Source organism: Toxorhynchites rutilus, chromosome 2 (assembly GCF_029784135.1).
Source record: "Toxorhynchites rutilus septentrionalis strain SRP chromosome 2, ASM2978413v1, whole genome shotgun sequence".
Lineage (NCBI taxonomy): Eukaryota > Metazoa > Arthropoda > Insecta > Diptera > Culicidae > Toxorhynchites > Toxorhynchites rutilus.
Genome location: NC_073745.1, coordinates 252,810,049 through 252,836,139, shown reverse-complemented (window position 1 = coordinate 252,836,139; position 26,091 = coordinate 252,810,049). Strand labels below are relative to the sequence as shown.

Genomic DNA, 26,091 nt, shown 5'->3' with positions numbered 1-26,091 from the left:
ATCTATACTCTCTCTTCCCCAATTGTCAAAAGCAACAAAAACTTGATATAAAAAGTAGATTCCTGCTTGCTTCATTCCTCAAAATCAGCATCTAGGAAAATGATAAAACTTTTTTCGCTCAAGCAACAGAAAAAGGATGGTGAGGCAACGCCGAAATCAGGTCCCCAGAAGAAAGGCTATACGGCAGCTCAGTTGAGAATTACGAAAGGTAAACAAGTCGAAGAAACTTTCTATATCATTTTTTTTCTCCGCCGTGACCAAATTATTACCGTTTCCAATTGCATTCACAAACCTGGCTCCGCTCAGATATAAATGAGTTAAACCTGCCCAAGACATGCGCCACCGAATTTCCCGACCCAGATGATCTGCTCAACTTCAAGTTAATCATTTGCCCCGATGAGGGATTCTATAAGGGTGGACGGTTTGTTTTCAACTTCAAGGTAAGTTTATTTTTCTGTTGGCAAAAACAAACAGTTGCATTCCCCGGGACCACTTGGGATGCTTTGCGGATTGTTTTTCGATATCACACATTTTGTATTTCGGAAATATGTAACGAACGCAATCGAAACTTGTGTTCTTCCTTTTAGGTAGTAGATATTTAAAAAAATAAAATTTCTATTGCATCAATTCGTTGCTCCTTCCACTGGGTGAAGATGAGATCAGTATAAAGTACGATCTTCAATAACGTGCCATTTTATTGTTATATTGTTTAGTTATGATAGTCCTGATAATTGAGTATAATGTACTATAAGAGGCTTTTTAGCATTTCGATCCGATTCGGAAGTTTATTTTTTCAGTCGATTAGGAAGATTCCTATTATGAGAGGAACTAAATCAATGTAATGTGTTCTAAAAACGGATAATATATGGCTAGACCAAAAATAAGTCTAGCCATATATTAAGTACCACTCGTAGTAACAGTATGTAGAGATAAAAACTGCCTCGTGAATGGGAAAACCATGCTTGAAGAGAAGAAAGCTAAGTTCTTTGGTGTATTGATCGATATGAACCTGAACTCCAAAGTTCAAGTGAAACTTGCGAAGAGAAAGCTAATGGATCAACTTAACGTTCTCGATTAGAGGACGACTGAATTGAAATCCCCAGGACACCCTTTTTAATATTTGTGGATAGACCTCAGATAGTTGTATGGCATAATCTTGGCAAGAAGAAAGGGTTAATACAAGGTATTTCAGATTAAACGCTCATGCAAAAAAATTGAATAGCTCCTTATAAAAAAATGTTTTCGCTCCGTCGATGATAACACTGCATTCCCCACTTCGGGACAATAATATTCGGCTACTCGTTCAGTCTGGTCGGATGGTGTTAGTATCATCCTATGGTAAGAATTTCAATATTTCTAGTCGTCGAATTTTGTTTGCCGTTTAAAACGCGTTATCGAAAAAAGGGGTGATCGTATCGCAAATGTTCTAAGCTTTAATAAGCTTTATTTTCGTTTTCTAAAAATCAAAATCGGTTAACTTTTGTAGAAGTTATTAAAATTTGTTGCGTGAGCGTTTAATCTGAAGGACTCTGTAGTTATATGGCATCATCCTGGCAAGAAGAAAGGATCAATATTATGGCATCCGTATTATTAGGCGTGGTTCCTATGGTAGTGAATTCAGGGATTATGCCTAGAGAGACAAACGACTGTTATACAGCTCTATAATATAATACAACAATAACAAAACTACTCCAAAAACGACACCAAACATACATTCGTTCGAGATATGTTGGCTTCTCTACAACTTCGTACGAATTTATTGAGCTCCAATTAGTCGTCGTGCACAAATGACGTAACGCTAAAAATCCGGATTTTGGACCCCCTCCCCACTACGTAACGCAATTTCCTATCTCTAATACACAGAAAGTAACAGAAAGTTTTTCGTTATTTCCATAATTAATTACTGATACCTGCTAATTTTATTTAAAGGTTTATAATTCTGTTTTATGGGCTGTATGGTAAGATTGGGTTTTTTCATCGAGAAGAGTTATATTTGGATATTATATTGTTCCATTTATGACTTACTGTGGTTCTTTGTACACTTTATCTAACATATTTCTACTGTGACTTAACTAAATATAACTAAATCATTTATTAATTCGTATTGGATTTGCGCTTATTTGTTGGTTTGTTTTGTTTTCATTTTTATTTATTTCTTAAGTTTTGGTTGCTGTATTCTGTAGTATGTACTTTAATTTTGAATCGTTATTGTATGTTAGTTCGATATTTTTTAAATTATTAGGTATTGAAATCATTTTATCAAAACAAAAATTTCAGTCAACTCTCCCGAACTTGATATTCAAAGGACCATCGAGTTATGGAGAGAAGAATGCTTGTAAAATCGAACAAAGGTGCCATGAAATTCATCGAGTTAGGGAAAATATCGAGATACAGAACATCGAGTAAGGTAGAGTTGACTGTACATGAATGTTTCTATTGGACAAATTTAAGCTCTCTAACCGCTCTATGGAGTTGTATTATAGCAAAATGAGTAGTATGGTGGTTCTTTTTGTAGTTTTTATTAACTATTTTGTATGTTAACGCGTTTGGATTGTTCGTGGAGCTCCTTATGTAAAGTTTTGGTAAGTTGTAAACTTCAATGTATTGAGCGATTCAGACATATTTATGTGATTAGTCTCGTCGTAAGTTGAATTCATGGGAAAACCATGCTTGAAGAGAAGAAAGCTAAGTTCCTTGGTGTATTGATCGATATGAACCCCAAAGTTTAAGTGAAACTTGCGAAAAGAAAGCTAATGGATCAACTGAACGTTCTCGATTAGGGGAAGACTGAATGGCAATCCCCGGGACACCCTTTTTAATATTTGTGGATAGACCTCAGATAGTTGTATGGCATAATCTTGGCAAGAATAAAGGGTTAATACAGGGTCTATCAGATTCAACGCTCATGCAAAAAAATCGAATAGCTCCTTATAAAAATTGTTTTCTCTCCGTCGATGGTAACACTGCATTCCGCACTTCGGAATAATAATATTCGGCTACTCGTTCAGTCTGATCGGATGGTTTTTAGTGTCTTCCTATGGTAAGAATTTCAACATTTCTAGTCGTCGAATTTTGTTTGCCGTTTAAAAAGCGTTATCAAAAAAAGGGGTGATCGTATCGCAAATGTCCTAAAATAAGCTTTATTTTGGTTTTTAAAAAATCAAAATCGGTTCACTTTTGTAGAAGTTATTAAAATTTGTTGCGTGAGCGTTTAATCTGAAAGACTCTGTAGTTACATGGCATCATCCTGGCGTGGTTCCTATTGTAGTGAGTTCACGGATTATGCCTAGTGAGACAAACGACTGTTATACAGCTCTATAATCTAATACAACAATAACAAAACTACTCCAAAAACGACACCAAACACATACATTCGTTCGAGATATGTTGGCTTCTCTACAACTTCGTACGAATTTACCGAGCTCCAATTATGGAAATTTTGCTCGTTGGCGAGTTGAAAAAGCTCTTCATCTTATAGTATGATTTTTGTATGAATAGAGAAACAATAATACACCAATAGCAAACTCTGATCTCTCTTCAATGTCGTACACCAATAGCAAAAAAAGGTTTCAAAGTTTGAAGACGATTAAAATTAACAGGCGTGACTTAAGCAGCGTTCATTCCAATCACTTCGAATCATCGAGATTCCTTGACATGCCGAACGGCATGAGACGGAAGAATTTCATATGTCTAAAATACTGCTTTAGCGCCTACAAGAAGGGGTCATATTACATCGAATTGCTACTGGTGGCAAAAAATAGACTGAAACCTGTCCAAGCCTTATTATTGCTGAACGTTTTAGCTCAAAAAACAATTGAGTCGTTCGTTGTGATAATTTCCCTAATATGAGCAAATAATTGTTTTTCACTATTTCCAGAATTAATTATTGATACCTGCTAATTTTATTAAAGGTTTTATAATTCTGTTTTATGGACTGTATGGTAAGATTGGGTTTTTTCATCGAGAAGAGTTATATTTGGATATTATATTGTTCCATTTATGAGTGGTTCTTTGTACACTTTATCTAACATACTTCTACTGTGACTTAACTAAATATAACTAAATCATTTATTAATTCGTATTGGATTTGCGGTTATCTGTTGGTTTGTTTTGTTTTCATTTATTTCTTAAGTTTTGGTTGCTGTATTCTGTAGTATGTACTTTAATTTTGAATCGTTATTGTAAGTTAGTTAGATATTTTTTAAATTATCAGGCATTGAAACCATTTTATCAAAAAAAAAATTATAGGAGATTGTGTCCAAGATACGACCGCATTGTTGACATAGAACTACGCTGTTATTTTATATAAGTCGCTTGTTTATACCTTCGGATATTATTCTATAATGCTGTGAAATTTTAGAAACAACTGCTTAGTAGAATAATCTCTGAAATGATTTTTTCATTGTAGAATCAGTTGACGATAATTGATTGATGATTCATTCTTGCCCTCGAAAACAATAAACTAGCTGATCGTATATCGCAATTTATTTCATGTGAATGCATTGCAAATTTACCTCGAAGGCTATTCCGGTGGCCTTTTTCGAAATTGACATAGACTTGGCTACAGTCGATTATATACATGTTGCACCAGCACCATTATTCCATATCTCATAACTACATCAATATATCTTTGGCACCGCATGTAAACAACAACAATGACAACACTTGCAAGTATCAAATATCATGCTACATGTTATTTAGTATTGCCTCAAAGGAATCGCACCTCTAGATATCGTTCGTACAAACTAAGCGTAAACCAAGCGCCAAACAAGCGTTCACCATAGCATGCATATAGAGCCATACATTGGTGGCTTGAAACTACTAGCAATATAAACATTTCTCATCATTTTGCGCTATTCTCAAAAGAAACGCTTCTGTTAATATTACTGGCCTCGAAAAGAGTTGCATTACTTTCTCATGCTCGAGAGAAGCGCAGCTGTCACCCTTAGTGGAGGAAGTTTTGCTACTGGCAAGCAAAACCTAATCACATACAAAATTCCAGAACATTTACTTTCTTGATGACTAAACACCTCGAAAACAGTAGCAATGCTTCATTGTGATCAATATTAGCGCAAATGCAATCCTAGTTGAAGGCAGTTTTGCGACTGGCACGCGAACCCAAATAACATATAACATTCCAGTAAGACATTCAAGATGCTTGGTATTCCCAAATAATTTTTTGGTGCACAACCTTAACGTCTGCTTCACCATAACGTCAGTTTAATGCATTGATGCATTCTCAAAGGCACCAACGAAGCCCTTATGATGACGGAAAATAAACAATGTTAACTGCTTGTATTCTGCTGTAACACCCATCGATGCGAATTCGCTGATGAGTTTGTCAAGAGCGACCGCCTTCACCACCAGCGGGGGGAGCTTGATTTTGGTTGCGTTTTCATTTTCGACCGACGCGCCGAAATCGCCTCTTCGCTGTTATTCGGTGCGGTGTCACATTCGCGAAGGCTCGGTTCAGTGCGAGCGCTTTTCACTGCACCAACACCGCGTGCATCATTAGATGACGCTTACCTCGAAATTTTGCGTTCGTTTTTTGCAGGGCTCGAGCCTGCCTTCCTCTTCTTCTTGCTCATCGCACACTACGCGAAGCGTCCAATTTATGACGCGGAAAGAAGAATAGAGATGGGCAAACCGTTCATGAACTGTTCAAAAGAACTAATTCACCAAAAAAGAGTGAACGAACGGTCGTTCTTTTCTACTGGGCAACAGTTCATATGAACTGTATACCCAGTTCAGAACGAACTGACCGCTGACTGAACTGTGTATACAGTTCAGTTCAGAACGAACCGTGTACGGTGAACGATGAACTGTGTATGCAGTTCAGAACCAGTTCAGAACGAACTGTGTACGATGACCGCTGGCGGAACTGTATATACAGTTCAGAACGAACTGACCGCTGGCTGAACTGTGCATACAGTTCAGAACGAACTGTGTGGGGTGATCGATGTATAAGAGGAAAGAACGAGTGATAGATGAATGGTGTTGCAAGGTGAATGGTCCTCAAATTAACGAAGGGAAACAAACGATAGCCCCATGAAACAACAAAAATAAGACGTCTGTATTGTCGTTTTCATAATAAAACGCAGCATTTCAGGATACGATGGTTTTTAAATTGAATTGTTTGATTATTGATCAAACAAAATTATAATTTCATATTTTTAAGTTGAGAGTTGAGTTGAGTTAACATTTCAGTAAGATGATATGTAAATCGACCTCCCCAAGAAAATACAGTCGAAAACGAAATGTTCCAAACAGTCTTGTTAAATAGTAAATGAATATTCGGGTCGCTGATATGAAACATTTTTTCTATCATATCATATTGTGCTCCATAATTTTGAGATAGGCGTTCGTGTTTTGGTATAGTTTTACAGCTATTGCCAAACATCGCAAGAAGAGCATACAAAGCTAGTTTGTACTGAGAAAAGTAAATCACGGTTCGAACTAAATAAAAATTTCAAAATCAATATTTGATTTGAGATATTTTTCACAAAATCCGGAGAATAATTATTTGCTAATAAATGGCATTTTATGAATGAACAGAACAGTCTTACATAACATCCCACACTTTTTTATACTTGCTTTGATATATCCCTCTACTGTGCAAAAGAGTGAGTGAACTGATTAAAAGAACTAGTTCTCCTAAGTGAACGGTTGGTCAGTGAACGGTTCCTTGAAGTGAACCGTTTTGCCCACCTCTAAAGAAGAACACACGATACGAATAACGCGAAAAACGAACAGAAAAATCAAACGACGATTTCCAAGTTGGATTACCACTGGTGGGGTTCAATCTTAGATCGAAGCGCAGCGAAAGCAAAGTGAACTGGATTACTCAACAGTCCGATGCCGAATGAATCCACAGCGAGATCCACTGTTTATACTCTAGGCAAGTATTCCCCTTCATTCTTCTTCTTTTCCTTTGTTCACGGAGACTTTGAATCCTACGATTTCCCCTCCGTTGGTCGTCGATAAGTTGCTCGTTATTGATAGCTCTGTTCGGGAAATGTATGAGAAAATAGAAACACTTAAAGTTTTCATGAATTTTAACCATTTACTAACCAGGGGATTCTATTGTATGGCATATTAAACAAATCTTACGGAATTTCCGATTCGTTTAGTATGTAAATCGCCAAAATCCGTTCGCGGCAAAAATAGTTATTAACGTTAACTTTATTTCATAAAAACGTGACCTGTTTTCTGATTTGACACCCTTAATGAAAGACGTAGTTATACGTCAAAAAATACAGTCAACTCTCCCTAACTTGATATTCAAGGGACCATCGAGTTATGGAGAGAAGAATGCTTGTAATCGAACAAAGGTGCCATGAAATTCATCGAGTTAGGGAAAGATACAGAACATCGAGTAAGGAAGAGTTGACTGTACATGAATGTTTCTATTGACCAAATTAAAGCTCTCTAACCGCTCTATGGAGTTGTATTATAGCAAAATGAGTAGAATGGTGGTTCTTTTTATAGTTTTTATTAACTATTTTGTATGTTAACGCGTTTGGATTGTTCGTGGAGCTCCTTATGTAAAGTTTTGGTAAGTTTTAAACTTCAATGTATTCAGCGATTCAGACATATTTATGTGATTAGTCTCGTCGTAAGTTGAATTCACTAATTCGTGTTGCGTATTTTGAAACAGCAGTAAGAATCGACTATTTTTTACATTGATCTTTGGGCGCCGGACGTTATTTGCCGGTGTTTTCTGTATGAATGAATGATGATAGATTCACAAAATAAGGAATATTTATATTTCATTCCTCTACATGTTGTACGTAATTTCTGAATACACAGACATGAGACAAATCAAATTTGTTGATATTTAAGCTAGGGGTCGTTCAAACATTACGTAACGCAAATTTTCTTTCGTAAAGTGTCCATTTTGCATGTATTAGACTACTCCCCCTAACTAACGTGTATCACAATCCCTTTTTCCAATAATTTATATGTATTTTTTTCAAATTTAGTGTTTCATAAACAAGTTGTACATAGTACGAGAAGTACCATACATTAAACCCATGATAGTTCAGCGTTTCAAAATATTCCGCGTCACGGGGCAAATGAAAATTAATTTTTTTTTATCTTTTTATATTTTTCGGAACATCCAACGTGAATATCTACTTTTGATCGAAAACGTCTATCAGATCTCGTATATGGCGAAATTTAGTGATTTTTTAAGAGAATTTACAAATTGATCTTCCAGTTTTCCAGTAGATGTTGCATTTCTCATTGCTTGAGTTTACTGGCATCTCATTGATCTATTTATAATTTGAGCTTTCTTCAGAATATTGCCTTTTCTTGGGCATTTTAAAAGTGTTCGCCTCAACACAGAGAAACTTTATTTCTGCTATGTGCGAAGGACATCATAAACAAACTGCAGCGCGCAGAGACAAGGCTAGTTCTTTAGCGAGTAAACATTTTTTTTGATGACGTCATCCGAATTGTCAGTGTAAATAGTCGCCAGTTGTATTTTGTTTTCCGACTTACGCGTAAATGTTCCTGAAATGAAAAATCGAAAATGGTTCAGTGCGCTGTGAGCGGGTTTATAAATTATGAAAATCACATTATCAGGTAAAAAAAGAGATTCTTTCGCTTTCCGAAAAACCGAGAATTATGTTCTTTGTGGATAAATGTTTTATCAAATTATTCATGGTGTTAAATATAATCAACTATATTATCAACGCACAAACTTACAAAGCACGAAAAATAAAAAATAAGAACACATTGTTTACTTCAACGACTCAGATGACGTCACTAAAAAATGACTGATCCGGAGTAGCTAGCCTTGTCTCTGTAAGCCGTGGCGCCAAGCCATATGTCATAGAAATCATATAGACAAAACAACATCGGTTCATGATCAAAATTGAGGTCATCGAAATGCGTTAATAACATGGTTTAGCTATGTAAATCTGATACAAATGATGTGCAAGCATGATGTTTACAATTTTTGCCTACGAATCACGCTTAGTTCACTCCAAGATTTTAATGTGGGAGCAAAATTAGCCATTTCGATACGTACATACATAGCAAAAGTGAAATGTTTTGGAGACGTTTTTTTCTAACGTCGGTGAAAACAGCTTTGCTAGTGAAGCTGATCGAATGAAATCCGCTTAATTATGATCCGCTAGTCCTGGGGATGAATATAGCGGTAATGCAATCTGCGCTTCGTGTTGATGATGGACGTAATTTTCTGAGTCAACTACCGGCTTAATTGTGGAGAAGGCATTACGGTTTCTCACGAGGTTTCTTTTCCGGTTGAAATGTAACAATGTATTTGTAACCTGTAAATGTGTTTGAAAGGTTTGCTACACTTTTGGTTTTCAGTAATTGAAATATCGTACTTGCTCCACAGATACAGGTACCCTTATTCGGAACTAGTTTGTCGTCTCCGCAAAAATCGACCCAGCGCTTAGGTAGCGCAAGGGTATACGATGAAAGCTAATGCGAACATTTTCACTCGTATTCGGGCAGCCTTTCATTGAGCAACGCATTTTTAATGTCCACTTTCCCTGATATAACCCTCCTCCGAACGAAATAAAAACAAACGAAGTCACAGTCACGTAAATGTTCACTTCTGCGATTTGAAAACATTTGATAAAAAGGGGAACGAAGAGTTGCCAGATGATTTTAAAAAAAAGTCTGTAAAAATATGTGAAAGTCTGTTAAAAATATGGAAATGTCTGTAAAAGTGTGCGGATCTGTAGAAATGTCTTTTAACGTTAGTTTTTATAGATTAATTGATATTTTGTACATCGCGATGCACGTAAGATTATCTTTTGTATATTATTGTGTATTTTGTATATGTATATTTTGTATATATACAGCCATACCATGTCAAACCGATATAGTGGTTCTCAGATTTCGATGGAAAGTGGTAGTTTTGTTCTTTATCACAAAACAACATTTTTTCGTTAGGGTGACCATATCCATTTTACGGTGGTCCGAAAAATATGTTTTCCCCACTTTTTCCCAAAACTGACTTTTTTCAAAAATTCATGACTTCAGAACCACTGAGCCGGTTTAGACTATCGACATATCTAAATGAAGCCAATGAGCTTTACTTTTTGTACTTGCAAAATAAAGGATTTTATTATCGTAATTATCGATTGCATTTGTTTTTTATTGTACTCATGGCTTTGGACTAGGTGCGCTATATTTTTTATATTTTTCTTGAAAGATGAGGATGTTTTACATCTTCTTCTTCTTCAATGGCACTAACGTTCCTAGAGGAACTTCGCCGTCTCAACGTAGTATTACTTGCGTCATTTTTATTAGTACTTAGTTGAGATTTCTATGCCAAATAACACGCCTTGAATGCATTCTGAGTGGCAAGCTCTAGAATACGCGTGATCACAGTGCAAGTCGGAGGAAATTTCTTTGACGAAAAATTCCCCCGACCAGAACGGGAATCGAACCCGAACACCCGGCATGTTAGTTATGACGCTAACCACTCGGCCACGGGAGCACGTTTTACATAACATATCTAGATTCCAGAGATGCAATTTTTTTTCGTTTTTGAGATATGATTTTTCAAAGTTAACCGGTGGTCCGAAAAATCATTTTTCCCTTTGAGAACGCATGGAATGGCTGCATATATATATATATATATATATATATATATATATATATATATATATATATATATATACTAGCTGTCCCGGCGAACTTCGTCCTGCGTTCTAATTTTATTCTTTAGAACGAATTTCTAAACTTTTTCTCATCATAACATTGTTCTATGGACAGAACACAACAAAATAAACATGGCTCAAAGAGTAATGGCTTTCCTTCATCGGATTTTGCGATTAGCAACACATTTGGCCTTCCATTTCTGCCATTTTTATTTATATAGATAGATGGATGGATAATATAGGAATGCGTTGTTTTGCCTGAAAATCCATTTCCACATTCGAACAAAGATCAACTTCGCTAGTGCAAATATCGAATGGCCTAACAACGCTCATCATGATGTAATTTTAGGTCATATGGGAATTCAATTTTCCAAATTTTCCGACATTCCTTCAGAGTTTTTACGAAAATTTTCGGTTTTGCTCTCCACTATATTGATTTATGGGAAGAGGCAAATACAACAAGATAAAGGAGGCTAAAATCGGGCCATCCCTTTTTCGGGTTCTCCGCTTACTAAGAGATTTTACTTTCCATTTTTATTTGTATTGATAGATATAGGCTTACAGTGCGTGGTTCATCAACTGTGATGAAACGATCTCCGTTATCACTTGGATGTAGTCAATCTTAATATTACTCAAAGATGTTCAGTCAGGGCTTTGAGAAGCAACTCATTGTCGTTTGCTCAAAAGAGATCACTCTAGGAGAGTCATTTTTAAGGAAATTAGCGACGAACATGTTGCCGTCCACACGTTTGCTAAAAAATTATTCGCTTGGCGCCGGTAGCGCTAATTCGGTTTAGTTGGTTTGTCGCCGGCCGTTCTTGACATTATCGAGAAATTACAATCTGTTAAGTTTTACCAATCTCATCGACAGGTTCTCGACTCTGTTCCCTCACTGTCATGAAATTTCGAAGTGTAGTATAGTAAATGTATAGTAAATGAATGCAATTTTCATTCATCGTGAAGAATCGTATCGTCTCTTTCGTCTGCAATGATGTCAGGGCAAAAGTATTTATGAAATCATGAAAAACGTTGACGTGTACAAGTTATTGTTACCAAACAAAACACCAACATTAGCATTAGCATTAGCATTGAGCAAGTTGCACAATATCGTAGGTGGTACGAATTCAGAACTGTTAAGTCAAAAACTAGCCCACATCCGTTGCTGATGATTGGTAATATCTCTTAGATGAAGGCATGCTTTCTCCAACAGTTAAGAATTGTCCTGGCCACGTCCTTGCAACTGCTGAGGAAAGGGGAGGAATGTTAGTTCGACATTTACTTAAGAGAGATGCAGAGAACTCTACGACCTCTCATAAATGCCTCGGGAATTTAGGAATGTGTTAGTAGGGAAGGTGAGCCATAGGATACACTCAGCCGGTGTTACTGGCGCAAGTTATTATTACTATTACTATTACTATTACTATTACTATTACTATTACTATTACTATTACTATTACTATTACTATTACTTTTACTATTACTATTACTATTACTATTACTATTACTATTACTATTACTATTACTATTACTATTACTATTACTATTACTATTACTATTACTAGTACTACAGTCAACCCTCTCTAACTCGATATCCGAGGGACCGTCGAGTTAAGGCAAATATCGAGATACAGAACATCGCGTTAGGCAGAGTTGACTGCATTACTATTACTAGAAAAATATGATACTAAATGTTATAAATGAACTTCAGCCTTCCGATTACCGTCACGTTGATAGCTGTGGAAAAAGAAAAGGTTTATTAAATTTTCAGATTTCTACATTTTTAGATTTTTAAATATTTAGATTTTTATATTTTTGGATGTTTAGATTTTTAGAATTTCAGTTTTCAAATTTTTTGGGTTTTTAGATTTCTATATTTTCAATTTTTAGATTTTTCAAGATTTCTAGATTTTTGCTCTTTAGATTTCTAGATTTTTAGATTTTTTAGATTCTTAGATTTTTTTAGATTATTAGATTTTTAGATTATTAGATTTTGGGTTTTTAGATTTTTATATTTTTATATTCCGGGATCGTTCTAATAATCGTTTCCGGAATAGCACCGACACCGAGATTGCTACATCGGTGAGTGGAAAAACACCATCACTATCTCGCATCATCAGCGAGCAAGGAGAAGTTAACTTCTGTAGCATCTGATCTGTTTATGAGTTCATGAGAGAGAGCAGCGTCAATAGATTGTCAAATTATAAACATACAAGTTCAAGGAATGTTTACTATGATGTGAGAAGTGTACTTAAACAAATCAACATTCCAACTCTTTAGAAATGTATACAATTTAGTATGAAAAAAGCTGTATGTGTATATGGTAAAAGAAAACTTAGCTGGCATTGCTGCATGTTCAGCCCATCCGTGTCGGTGATTCCTTCAATTGTGATACACTCACTACGACATAATAACTCCGCACTCGATGTGTTACCAAACAAAACACCAACAGAATGCAAAAGATACTGATGTACTGTCGTCGGCCACTGAGCGGTACTATGCTCACGACATCACTGCGGTGCGACCTATTTTGCGAACGTAAACACTGTGGTTACGCCAGACGGCTAAATGTTAATGAATGATTCAAAAAATAGGTCAAACGTCATGTGTATTGATATAAACTAAATATGAAAACTTTTTATGTATTAAAACTATGGAAAAATGTCATAGTGAGTCAAATATATTTGAAGTGAGGAATAGAGTCTTTCATTTTTCATAAACCTGGGAAATATTGTTATATCCAAAAAGTCTGCAACAAAAATTAAAAGTATTTTACAGATATGTCTGTGAATTTACAAATATATCTGTAAATCTGGCATCTCTGGTGGTATGAGAATTTATTACAACAAATCACTTTGAAAAATGCATGAATTTGATTGAAAATGAAGTGAACTGAGTCCGCACCACTTAGGTCTGAATACGTGCCAAATAATCATATGGTGACTGATTAACCCATTACTGCCCAGGTGTAGGTTATGTTTACTTTGCGACTTTTGCGGGAAACTCGAACTCCGCAAGCTTCAATACACAACAAAGCAACAAAAATGACAGATAAAATGACACTGACACAAAAAACACTCTTAAATTGTCATGTGGTATCATTTAAAATGCGCTTAACATTTTAGTTTCATCAAAAACAGTTTTTCAAAAACGGGCATTTTTGCGTATTAAATTTCATACGCTGGGCACAAATGGTTAAAAGTTAGGTCAAATGAGGTGCGCATTGACACCAATTAAAGGTGGATTTTATAATCCTTTAAAACATGTAAATCTGTAAAATTATACTATAAAACTATATTTCTTTTTTTTTACGACTGATGCGTACGCGCAAATCGCTTAATTTCGAGCAAATCGCGTGAAAAAAAATTGCCTCTTCGTCGGCGCGCGCTCATCCCAACCACAATCGCACGCGCACACGCAGAATTTCTCTTCCCAACGAGGCGACGATAGGCAAATCGCGTAATTTCAAGAAAATCGAGCAAAAAAATGCGTAATTTCGAGAGTAAATCGCGTAAAATAAAATCACGAAAATAAATCGCGTAAAAAAGAATCCAGTGTACTGACCCTTAATTGAACATTGTTATATAAATTTATAATCACATCACCTCAATATAAAAATATAAAATATAAATATAAAATTATCAGACACAATTTTTATACAATATTTTTTCACCTTTTGTGAAAAAAATACCTTACTCTATTTCATAGAGTACATATTTAAAAAGGAAAATAAAAAGGAAATAATTTTTTTCATAATATTTATTTCTAAAATATAAGTTTATTCAATTTTTCGCTTCACAAATTGAACACACGAAGCTCAATGTCGCCAATGCGAAACGTTAACCGGCCAGAGCGACCAGAAGCTGCAAGATGATGAGCTCCTTTGTTGCTCTAGATGGCGCAGTGGACTAGGGCTCAAATAATAACCATCTCCGGAGGAGCCCATTTGTGTATACTCTAAACCAGCCATGCTCAACCTGCGGCCCACCGGGCTCTTCTGGATGGCCCGCCTGGCCCGTTACCATTTTGTATGGTGCCGTCCGGACTTGCCGACGTGCCGAAAACCGATTCGAAGCATGCACATGTTTTTTAGGAAATAGTTTTAACGTTGATAATTATTTTAGCTCTAAGCGTATCTTGATGTTTTTCATTCCAATCAAACGGAAATTCTCTAAAATTAAACGATACGTTATATTTACAGTTTCCTAACTCATAAATGATTTAAATTAAAGAACATTGAAAGAATACACATTTTCCTATCGTGTTCCCGTAGCCGAATTTGTATCAGCGAGGTACACTATTCAAATATCCCTGCTAATCAGACGAGCGTAAACCGGTCACTCGAAATGCAAAGACAGCATTCGTTCTAAGGACAATGTGGATAGAGAAAATATTGCAATCTTAGCTCCGCCGTATTCTATTCATTGAGTATAAACATGCCAAGATTCCAATTTACAGTATTCACAATTCATCAGTCAGACAGTAGCAAGCCTTTCGAAATGAGCAAGGCTTTTCGTAATGGCGTTAATACTTCTTTATCGGTTGAACAAAGTGTGAATGTGAATCACTTCATTCGAAAGATAAAAGGTGTATGAGTACCTGCTTAAAAGTGCATCTTAGTCAATAATTATCGATGCATGTCGTTGGCTGTCAGAGAAAGTTATTTAAATATTGTACTCGCCCTGGCCAACCTCAGTTTCTATTTTAATATTGTGTTGAACATTTTTTTCGCCATTGAATGCATCTTCAGAATATGCAAAAAGCAAGTATTGTGTAGAGTAGAATCACTGCAGAAGAGAAATATTAAATAGGACGTACTTCATTGGTTTTCATACCGTGGAGATTGTACGAATTGTTTTTTTCCAACTCATTTATTTGTAAGGCTCAATCGCATAAGCTTTGCGGAGCCGCCAATCCAAGATTTGTTCATACAAAATTTCAACTTAAATCTATGTTTAGTAGGTTTCGACCGATTACTCGCGGTTTACTCGAGGTTAGGGGGGCATCAATTTTTGTGGGACGGGTCAGGTTAGGGATATGGATATGAGGTATCGTTGTCTCAACCGAGGGTTGCCGCACGCACTGTATCATTGTGCATAATGACCAGGGATAGCATCTGGTGTTCGACTAGCTGTAGAGGGTGGGCGACGGTGAGATGAGGGGACAAGACAAATTAACTAATAACGAAAGAGAAAAAAAACACAAAAGCGTTAAATTCTTATACTAGACCGTTTCACAAACATATAAAGGTTGTGTCACATCAAATTGCATCACGGAAAAAACGCTGTAGAAATTCGCCCAGTAGACCGATGCTTTTGAAAATTTTAGACAGTAAAATAAAAACTATTAAACAACTTTTGGCATTTTCCATTTTTCATACTTCGAGCCCAAGCCCGTATGCTCGTACCTTCCTCTTTACCCCGTCCATAAGGTTCTGTACAACGTCAGGTTGTAGTTTTTTTTTGAACAGAAATCCATTTTCTCTTGAAGTCCGCCTCCGATTTGACAACTTTTGGGTTCTTCCGGAGGGCCTGCTTCATAATCTCCCAATATTTCTCTATTGGGCGAAGCTCCGGCGCGTTGGGCGGGTTCATTTCCTTTGGCACGAAGGTGACCCCGTTGGCTTCGTACCACTCCAACACGTCCTTTGAATAGTGGCACGAAGCGAGATCCGGCCAGAAGATGGTTGGGCCCTCGTGCTGCTTCAATAGTGGTAGTAAGCGCTTCTGTAGGCACTCCTTAAGGTACACCTGCCCGTTTACCGTGCCGGTCATCACGAAGGGGGCGCTCCGCTTTCCGCAAGAGCAGATCGCTTGCCACACCATGTACTTTTTGGCAAACTTGGATAGTTTCTGCTTGCGAATCTCCTCCGGAACGCTGAATTTGTCCTCTGCGGAGAAGAACAACAGGCCCGGCAGCTGACGAAAGTCCGCTTTGACGTAGGTTTCGTCGTCCATTACCAGGCAATGCGGCTTCGTCAGCATTTCGGTGTACAGCTTCCGGGCTCGCGTCTTCCCCACCATGTTTTGCCTTTCGTCGCGGTTAGGAGCCTTCTGAACCTTGTATGTACGCAGGCCCTCCCGCTGCTTGGTCCGCTGGACGAATGAACTTGACAAATTCAGCTTATTGGCGACATCCCGGACCGAACTTCTCGGATCACGTCTAAACTGCTTAACTACGCGCTTGTGATCTTTTTCACTGACGGAGCATCCATTTTTGCCGTTCTTCACCTTCCGGTCGATGGTTAGGTTCTCGAAGTATCGTTTCAGTACTCTGCTGACCGTGGATTGGACGATTCCCAGCATCTTACCGATGTCCCGATGTGACAACTCCGGATTCTCGAAATGAGTGCACAGGATTAATTCACGACGCTCTTTTTCGTTCGACGACATTTTTCCAAATTTACGAAAAATTGACAGTGAAGCATGGCCAACGTGATCTATACACTCTTATCTAATTTTAAAGCGAAAGCTGAAGATATAATTCCTAAAAAATAAATTTCTACAGCGTTTTTTCCGTGATGCAATTTGATGTGACACACCCTTTAGATCAACTGCATATAGTCAACACATCTCTAACAGGAACATATGGTTGTCTTCTTTGGGCCTCAAGGGCATTCAAAAGGTACTCTCTGGCTGCGTAATTATCCGTACAAACTGCGTGATCTATGTCATCGTTGCAATGAGCAATGAGCGGGAACCCTTACAAAGGTTATCTTATAAGATCTTTCGATCAGCGCACTCATCTGTTACCTCACTTTTGTGTGGAAATAGGATGGGTGTCTACTAGGTTTCATCGGCTGGAGAGTCTCAAGCGAACTGAGACTATCCGAGAAAATGAAGTAATGGTCTGCAGGCTTGTTGGAGATCATCCCCAATGCGAAGTCGATTGCTGCCAGCCGAGCAGCATAAACAGAACAATGTTCCTGCAGTTTACGGAAGGCGCTCGAATTTTCATTGAAAACACCGAAGCCAGTGGATCCATTGGGGCGATACCCATCAGTGAAGTGTATCTTTTCATGCAATTGACTTTTTGGTACTTTTGGTACTTTGGTTTAAAAATACGGGGAATGAAAGTTGGTCGAAGCTGATCTGAAGTATTGTTTGTTTCATCGACAGATCGTATTCAATTGAGGAGCTGCTAATGGTGAAGTGAGCACAGTCTGGAGTAAATGATGGAAGGCAAATATCTGACGAAATATAGTGGTGATAATTTCTCATAAATCGAGATTGCATATTTAGATGAAGATTTTTTTCAAAGTTTTTAATCACAATTGTGTTCGTGACTCCGCATTTCACCAGTATTCTGAGAGAAAGTTCCCACAATCGGTTTTGTAGAGAAGACTCATGTTATGCGTTGAGTGCATACAGCCGAGAGCTATACGCAGACAATGATGTTGAATTCGTTCCAATTTTAGAAGGTGATTTTTAGCTGCTGAAAGAAACCAAGAAGAGCCATACTCCAGAATAGATAGAATAGTTCTTCTATAAAGAGTTATGAGATCTCTCGGATGAGCTCCCCACCACGTGCAGCAAATCGAGCGGAGAAAGTTGACCCTTTTTTGACATTTTTGCTTCAAATACGTAATGTGGGTTTTCTAAGTGCTTTTTGAATCAAATCAGACACCAAGGTACTTGAAGGTCAATGATTGGGTAATGCTTCTGCCCAAAAGCATAAGTTGTAATTGGGTTGGGGACCGCTTTTGAGTAAACACTACGTGTTCGGCATGGGGACCTCTGACGGAAACCACACCATCATCTGCAAGCTGTCTTAGCGTGCATTGTTCTGCCAAACAACTGTCAATATCTTTCACATAAAAATTATAAAGAAGGGGGCTTGGGGTAGACCCATATTACTTTTTCTGGAAGTTGTCAGTTGTCCGAGGGTGGAGTTCATTTGCTTTTCTGACAACAAATTGTACAAGAAGTTATTCAAAATTCCAGGAAGTCCACATCTGTTCAGATTGTCTGACAGAATTTCTATGGAAACCGAATCAAAAGCTCCCTCAATATCCAGGAATACTGGAGCCAGTTGCTCCTTGTGCGCCAGTTGTATATCTATAGAAAGCAACGCTAGACAATCGTTTGTTCCATTGCTCCTGCGAAACCCAAATTGTGTACTTGATAGCAAATCGTTTGTCTCGATCCATTGATCGACTCTTCGAAGAATCATTTTCTCCAACAATTTTCCAATGCACGAGAGCATAGCAAGTTATGGTTATACGCTGGTTTGCGAGGCTTTTGAATTGCTATTACTTTGACCTGTCTCCATTCTGGCGGAAGAATGTTGTTTTCTAGTAGGGAATTGAATAAGTCTAGCAAGCGTCTTCTCGCGATATCAGGAATATTTTTTAGAAGAACGAATTTAATCATATCACTCCGGGTGAGGAGTTGTTCGATGAAAGAATAGAAAATTCCAGCATTGAGAATGGTCTGCCCAGAGGTCCACCGCTCGGAGACGTTTCTCGAAGAACATGTTGGGCTGGAACTGAGTCTGGGCAGACCTTTTTATCGAAATCGAATATCCATCGGTTGGAGTATTCTTCACTCGTTGGTAGATTAGCGGTTACGCATGTTGCGAGCTACCCTCCACAAGGTGCATATTGAGGTTTCACGAGAAAGACCTTCAATGAAATTGCGCCAGTTTTTTTGCTTTAACTAATTGTTTCAAGCTGTATTCCAAGCTTTGAATATTCCTCGAAATGTGTGGATGTTCCTTGTCTACGAAAAGCTTTGAAAGGATCAGATTTTTTCAAATACAATTTTGTGCATTCATCGTCCCAGCCAGGAGTGGCTGGTTTTCTTTCAAACTAAGCACTTGGAACTTCTCTTTTTTGTGCTTCCAGTGAGCTTTTATACAACAAACCGACGAAGAATCGATATTCTTCAATGGTGGAAGTATATCTATTGATTCGACGCCGATTGTTACCGCCGTTGCAAATTTTTGCCAGTCTATGTTCCTTGTTGGATCAAATGGAACTCGAGATGGTTCAGTGGATTGCGGGCTACATTTGATTGCTACCATGTTGATCATTAATGACCCTCCACTAACAATCTAATGATAGCTCAATAAGTCTTTCGTAGTTAAGATTTGATCATCAGCGTGGAAGATTTTTTATGATCCCCTATCTCCTAAAATATTTCGGATCAGCTACCTAATAACCTATATATAACAATATTTTAAACAGATATAATAGTTTTCGATATTTTATTCAATTTTTTGAGAAAGTTTTCTCAATTGTTTGAACATTTATAAAAAAAATAATAGAAGGTTAATAAATTTCTCAAAAAAAAATGTTTCAATCGGGCAACAGGCTTCAAGGCCATTTTTGGAAAAAATGAACATAATTTCAATAAAATGGGGAGGATCGGGGCAGCGAAGGATTAATTTGGCGTTGAATTGCTCTCTGGTAAACTGTGACGTTTTGATAAGGATTTAAGTGGAGGAAAACTAAAGAGCAACATAAATAACTTATCGTGCAAGATTAGTAAAAAATTATTGAGTCGTGAGTTTTCTAATGTTTTTTTTTCCCCACGAGCATTTTGGAAGCTATCTAGACACTCAATGCAGGATGGTCAATAAGCAGTTGAAAAATAATATATAGATATATAGATATTGAAAAAAAATTTAATAAGGTATTAGTATTAGGTATTAGGAAAAGGTTTCTATTGCGCTGATGACTAAAAGTGAATTGATTGTGTGAATGAACCGACATTTCCTGTGGCGAAATGTCGAAAAAGTTTTGAGTGATCTTTGAAACGCTGTAACTCTGTTATAAAATAATGCATTAGTCAAAGCATCAACTGGACCATGTATTAAATATTTCCAAGATTGTGATGAGTAGATTTGACCATCGATTTGCTGTGCGTTCATTATTTCATGAAATATTCTTAATTCGAAATCAAAGGATAATTTTTCATTCGATAGAGAATACCTCTGTAGTAAATAGTTCTACTGAAACTCTCTATAAATCAAATGGACGCGAAATAATCATGTTGATTGAATTGGTTCCAAGCATATATTCTCAAAATCTAGAGAAACTTTGAAAACAAACTATAAACGCTTTATCTTTTCTTGCAAAGTATTTTATCTACAACACATATAAACATCACACACTAGACATCTGTAGCTTGAAAATGCTGTATTTTTTATCTTGATGTCATCATTTATATCGAAGATACAGGCGTTCCGAAATCTCTGAAAAACTTCGACCTTTTACTCCTCATCCTTTGGCAAGTGAGGATCTATAGATATACTTTATCTTTTCTTTTTTTGAAATTCTTTTTAAATGATAGAAAAAGAGTCTATGTATATAAAATCGTTCTGTTCGTTTTTGTGCGCTTCAAAAACTCGAGCTCTGATGGAGCTCATATTATAACACAACATACGAGCCACTTCAAAAATTTTTGTTCCTACTGCCAACGCCTCAAGAAGCTTCAAGATTTCCGGATGAAATAAGCACACTTCTGAAATAAATCTGTGAAAGTAAATTAACTTTCTAGTATTGAATATGTATTCTATGTGACAGCAACACAATTCTTTGCATGTATTCAAAAATCGTGAGCTTAAATTGTATCTGGTAGTGATTTTAAATCTATTTAATTTCATTCGATTGGCTTTGCTCAAGATCAATCCTTGGAATTTTGTAATTTATATTCGAATTCGGATTGTTCAACTGGATATTACGCGTTTCCGTGTTGACAAACCAGATAGCCTTTATATCTTCGAAGATAATAGAAAAACAAAGTATTACAAGTATTTAAATTAGAGGCGAATGAACTGCAAAGTTTGAAGCCTTTTAAAAACAAAGAACAAAGAACATACAAGTGTTTCAAAATTAAACTCATATGGAATATTTGCTTTGTTTTACTACTCATTTTCCTGTCATAAAACACCAGAAAGCCACGGCAAGCGTGGCAGGGTTCAGCAAGTAAAATTTGAAACAAAATAAACTTAAATGGAATTAAAATTTAAGTCATGCGCAATTCAGTTATTTCCTGAATTATTCTAATAAAATCAAGAAAAATGTCTACGTGGAAAACAGTGGGAGGGGTATGAAAATGTCCACGCTTGTCCACGGAGGGGCAGGGGGAGTTTAAAATCGTGCTTTTCTGTCCACGTGGTATGTGGACAGCCCCTAAGGTATTTTTCAGCGTTGAAAGTTGTGTTCTCCGGTAGAAAACTGAAGGTGAAAATCTGTTTTCATGCTATTGCTTTCGTCTTCGACGTCACCATACAATAGATTCGGTTCGGATTTTCTGTTTTCGTTCTACGTCTTCTGAGATGTTTCGTTATGCGTTGGAGATGTAATTTTTCCAAGTGATACTGAAATACTTCTTATATATTCAAGAAGATCAGTAATTCAATTTCATTACTTAAGACAGCAAGGAATTAACAGTACATGTAATGATAAGAATTAGTTTGACAATCTACTAATCTACTTTAGGAACGTGATGTGACCGAAAAGTGGAGACAGCACTTCGATGAACACCTGAATGGCGTACAGGCAGACGATCAAGATGACGATGGAAGCGATTACGTTGATGCTGTAAACAATAAGATGTACCACCCATCACGATAGGTGAAGTTAGGAATGCTATCAAACAGCTTAAGAACAACAAATCAACTGGAAAAGATGGAATTGGAGTGGAACTTATCAAGATTGGTCTGAAAAAGTTGGTTAGTTATCTGCATCGGCTGATTGTCAGAATTTGTTAAACAAAACAGCTACCGGAGGAGTGGAAAGATGGGGTTATTTGCCCTATCTTCAAGAAAGGGGACAAACTAGACTGTGAAAACTTTCGTGCAATCACCGTCCTGAATGCCGTATACAAAGTGCTACAAAGTTGCGATCGAAGGTCAGTCTACTACTGATCAAATCTTCACCTTGCGGCAGATCCTCTAGAAATACCATGAGTACAGAGTCCTTTGAAGCCGCATACGATTCAATAACACGAAAATAGCTATTGAGAATCATGGACGAAAACGGCTTCTCCGTGAAGCTGTCAAGACTGGTTGAGGCTACGATGGATAGAATACAGTGCTGTGTGCGAATATCTGGCATTCGAGTCCCGCAGAGGGACTTCGACAAGGCGATAGTCTCTCTTGCCTACTGTTCAATATTGCGCTGAAGGGTGTTATGAGACGAGCGGCGTTGAACTTGCGTAGTACGATTTTCAATAGATCCAATCAATTCATCTGCTCCGCTGATGACGTAGACATTGTCGGCAGAACATTTGAGACGGTAGCTGAACATTACACCAGACTTAGCACGAAGCAGAGAGAATTGGACTGAAAATCAATGCGTCTAAATACATGCTGGCTTTCGGATCCGAGCAAGACAGTACCCGATAAGGTAGTAGTGTAATGATGGACGGCGATGAGTTCGAGTTAGTAGACCAATTTGTCTACCTTGGCTTAATGGTAACATCTGACAATGATACCGGAGACGCGAGATCCGGAGGCGCATTATCAATGGGAGTCGTACCTACCATGGTCTTCACAAACACTTAAGGTCAAACAAACTTCGGTGGCGTACAGGAGGACAACGTATGGAGGTGAAGGATGAACCACAAGTTCACGCAACTCACGTGATCAAAGCTGGAAGGATAGGCTGGGCAGGATATGTTGCAAGAATGTCGGACAACTATTCTGCAAAAATGCTGTTCATCGGAAATCTGGCTGGTACGAGAGGACGAGGAGCGCAACGAGCAAGATGGTTAGACCAAGTGGAGCATGACATGGTGAACACGGGGTGTCCGCGGAATTGGAGAGAGATAGCCACGAACCGAGTTAATTGGAGAAAAAATGTGAATCAGACCATGCTGTAAAGACGTTAAACCAAAATAAATAAATTAAAAAGCTAATCTACTTTGCTAATCACTCAGTGAAATCATTAATTTATCGGCCCTTGTCATTGCTTCCAAATATTTGTATCAAAGAGTTTTGTTGTTCTTCTTCTTCTTTATTATAGTTCCTAGTGGAACTTCGCAGTCACAACGTAGTATTACTTGCGTAGAATTACATTGCGTGATAATAACTGTGTTGAGATTTCTCTGCCAAATAATGCGCCTTGCAAGTAGGGGAACCGCGGGTAATACGGACAGTGGGGGTAATATGGACAGGTAGTTGATTTGTATAGTTACATTTTGAATTTCAGATTTATGTTAATTTCTGAGAACATCTTCTACATGTTATTCTATAATATTTAAGCCACCCTATGGCAATGAATACTGATCAAAAGGGAAACGAAAACCGAAAATCATACATGATTCCGCGTGTGGATGTAATTTTAGTTGCTTCGATATTAAGCATTTTGAGTGGTTTAATATCAAAATTCAATTCGCTAATGGTTATATTTCCGGTTTGTGAGTTAACTGAGAAGCAATTTAGGTATGTACGGAAAATTAAATTCATTTTTGAGGGGAAAATTTCAATTATTGAAATAATTGTACTGGTGGGGTAAAAAGGGCAGTTGCCATCAATAATAGTTTTATTATTAAACATCTTTAATGTGCGGTCGTGCTTTGGAAATCACCCTTGTTTTTTTTTGCAGCCCGCGATACATGGCTAATACTTTGGAAAAAAGATTGAGTACCGCTGCTCTAACCCCATAGATCAAAAAAGCTTTAAAGCTGCCAGAACGCTGACAGAGTCGAATAAAATCCAGAGAGATTTGTCAGTGATTGTAGTAACCACGTGAAAGATTTCGGCGCCAGAAAACGGAACATTGGTCAGCAAGCCGGAAGATTTGTTAGAGTTTAGAGACGTATTGACAGCGATCTGCAATTATTGCATCGGCGAGGGTTATTTCGAGGGCTGTCCCAAGTGGTATATGAATTCAAAACTCACTCCTGATTTGATGCAGGAAGGAGACGCCTTCGAAGAGAGCAGTTGGTAGATTTTGGCAACGATCTTGTGTTGATCGAATTGCTTCCATGAAGCTTTGAGTGTTTTGAGAATGTGATCTGCATTTGATCATCGATTATTGATCACGCAACACTTCTTAGTCGTATGCGATGATAAGATCTGTACTTGTAATATAATGCTAAACCACATCGAGAGCGATATCAATTGGTGGTTGAAACAGTTTCTATCTAATATTAGTTTTTTTTATTCTTTATTTTTAAGACTTTCAGCCCTGGTTCGTCTCAGATCTAATATTAGTGATTAGTTTCCATTATTCCCTTTCTTCGCAGGTTGGTCCCAATTACCCGCATGAGCCACCAAAGGTCAAATGTGAAACACAAGTGTATCACCCGAACATCGACCTGGAAGGCAATGTGTGTTTAAACATTCTGCGCGAAGATTGGAAGCCAGTGTTGACCATCAACTCAATCGTGTATGGACTGCAGTATTTGTTCTTGGTAGATGCCTCCTGTGATATGAGTCTGTGGTGTATTAATCTGATCCTACATTCTCATTCGTTTAAAGGAACCCAACCCGGAGGACCCGCTCAATCGGGAAGCAGCCGAAGTGCTGCAGACGAATCGGCGTCTATTCGAGCACAACGTATTCAAGGCAATGCGCGGTAGTTACATCGGCGAGACCTATTTCGAGCGCTGTCTCAAGTGATATATAAATTCAACACTCACTCTTAAATGTTGCGTTTATTTAATTATTCTTACGATTGGTGGACGCTATTACATAGATTTTAAGTATAACTGAATGGCCGCAGTAGAGAAATAAAAAACACCCACAGAAGATCCGTAAATAACTGGGGCACCGCAAAGAAGAATAAACGAACAGAGCAAAAAAATCTACGCACGGAACTGCGAACTGTACAGTCGGCTTGAACAAGATATTTAAGAATAATCCACACAGCATATTGATTTAAAAACCTGAACAATAAATTAAAGAATAGGTATAACACATTTTTAATACACAGAGAATAATGTTACTGATAACAACTATGAAAACATTGATCACAAACAGGTGAACTGTATGTAAACTGTGCAGATTCTGATCAACGTAAACACGCAAAAATTATTGTGAACAAGACACGTTAATATTAGAGAGAAAATTGTTTTAATTCAAAATAAAAAAAGCAAAATTAATAGTATAGAAAAAGGCCCCTTGAAATTATCACCCAAATTTCTTACCACTATACGACTCTTCTTCAACACGTTGAAACCGAAGACCTAAAACTCTGTAACAAATACACGTTCGACGGTTAATTGTATCAAGTTAGTGACAAAAGTAAGTCAGAAATAAAAACACAAAAATTTTATCTCAATAAGTCTATAACTCGTGTTCGGTAGTATGCAAACAATCGAATGTCCCCTTCCGGGATGTCTTAGGTAGCCGTGATCTCGATCTCTTGCTGCACTCATACCTGTTCTTCACAAACGCCGATGTCAACGTTTAATGATGTTTCCTCCGCTGTATCCCTGTATCATACCCCTAATATTCGATCGATAAACTTTCACTTAGTCGCGGCAACACATACACA

The 26,091-nt window shown here is 37.4% G+C and overlaps 1 protein-coding gene across 1 annotated transcript; it reads left to right on the top strand.

Moving 5' to 3' along the window:
- On the top strand, positions 1-25,878 carry LOC129768882 (NEDD8-conjugating enzyme Ubc12). Its single transcript, XM_055770819.1, has 4 exons — positions 1-208; positions 307-440; positions 24,839-25,006; positions 25,074-25,878. Exons 1-4 carry the CDS (start codon positions 100-102, stop codon positions 25,212-25,214), a joined length of 552 nt encoding a protein of 183 aa, XP_055626794.1. The 5' UTR covers positions 1-99; the 3' UTR covers positions 25,215-25,878.
- The last annotated feature ends 213 nt before the right edge of the window (positions 25,879-26,091 follow it).

Bases quoted from the DNA above. Each gene is read 5' to 3' on its own strand.
- LOC129768882 (XM_055770819.1), top strand. From the start codon at position 100: ATGATAAAACTTTTTTCGCTCAAGCAACAGAAAAAGGATGGTGAGGCA. The intron at 441-24,838 runs GTAAGTTTATTT...CTTTCTTCGCAG, and splicing joins GGTTTGTTTTCAACTTCAAG to GTTGGTCCCAATTACCCGCA. The intron at 25,007-25,073 runs GTAGATGCCTCC...ATTCGTTTAAAG, and splicing joins GACTGCAGTATTTGTTCTTG to GAACCCAACCCGGAGGACCC.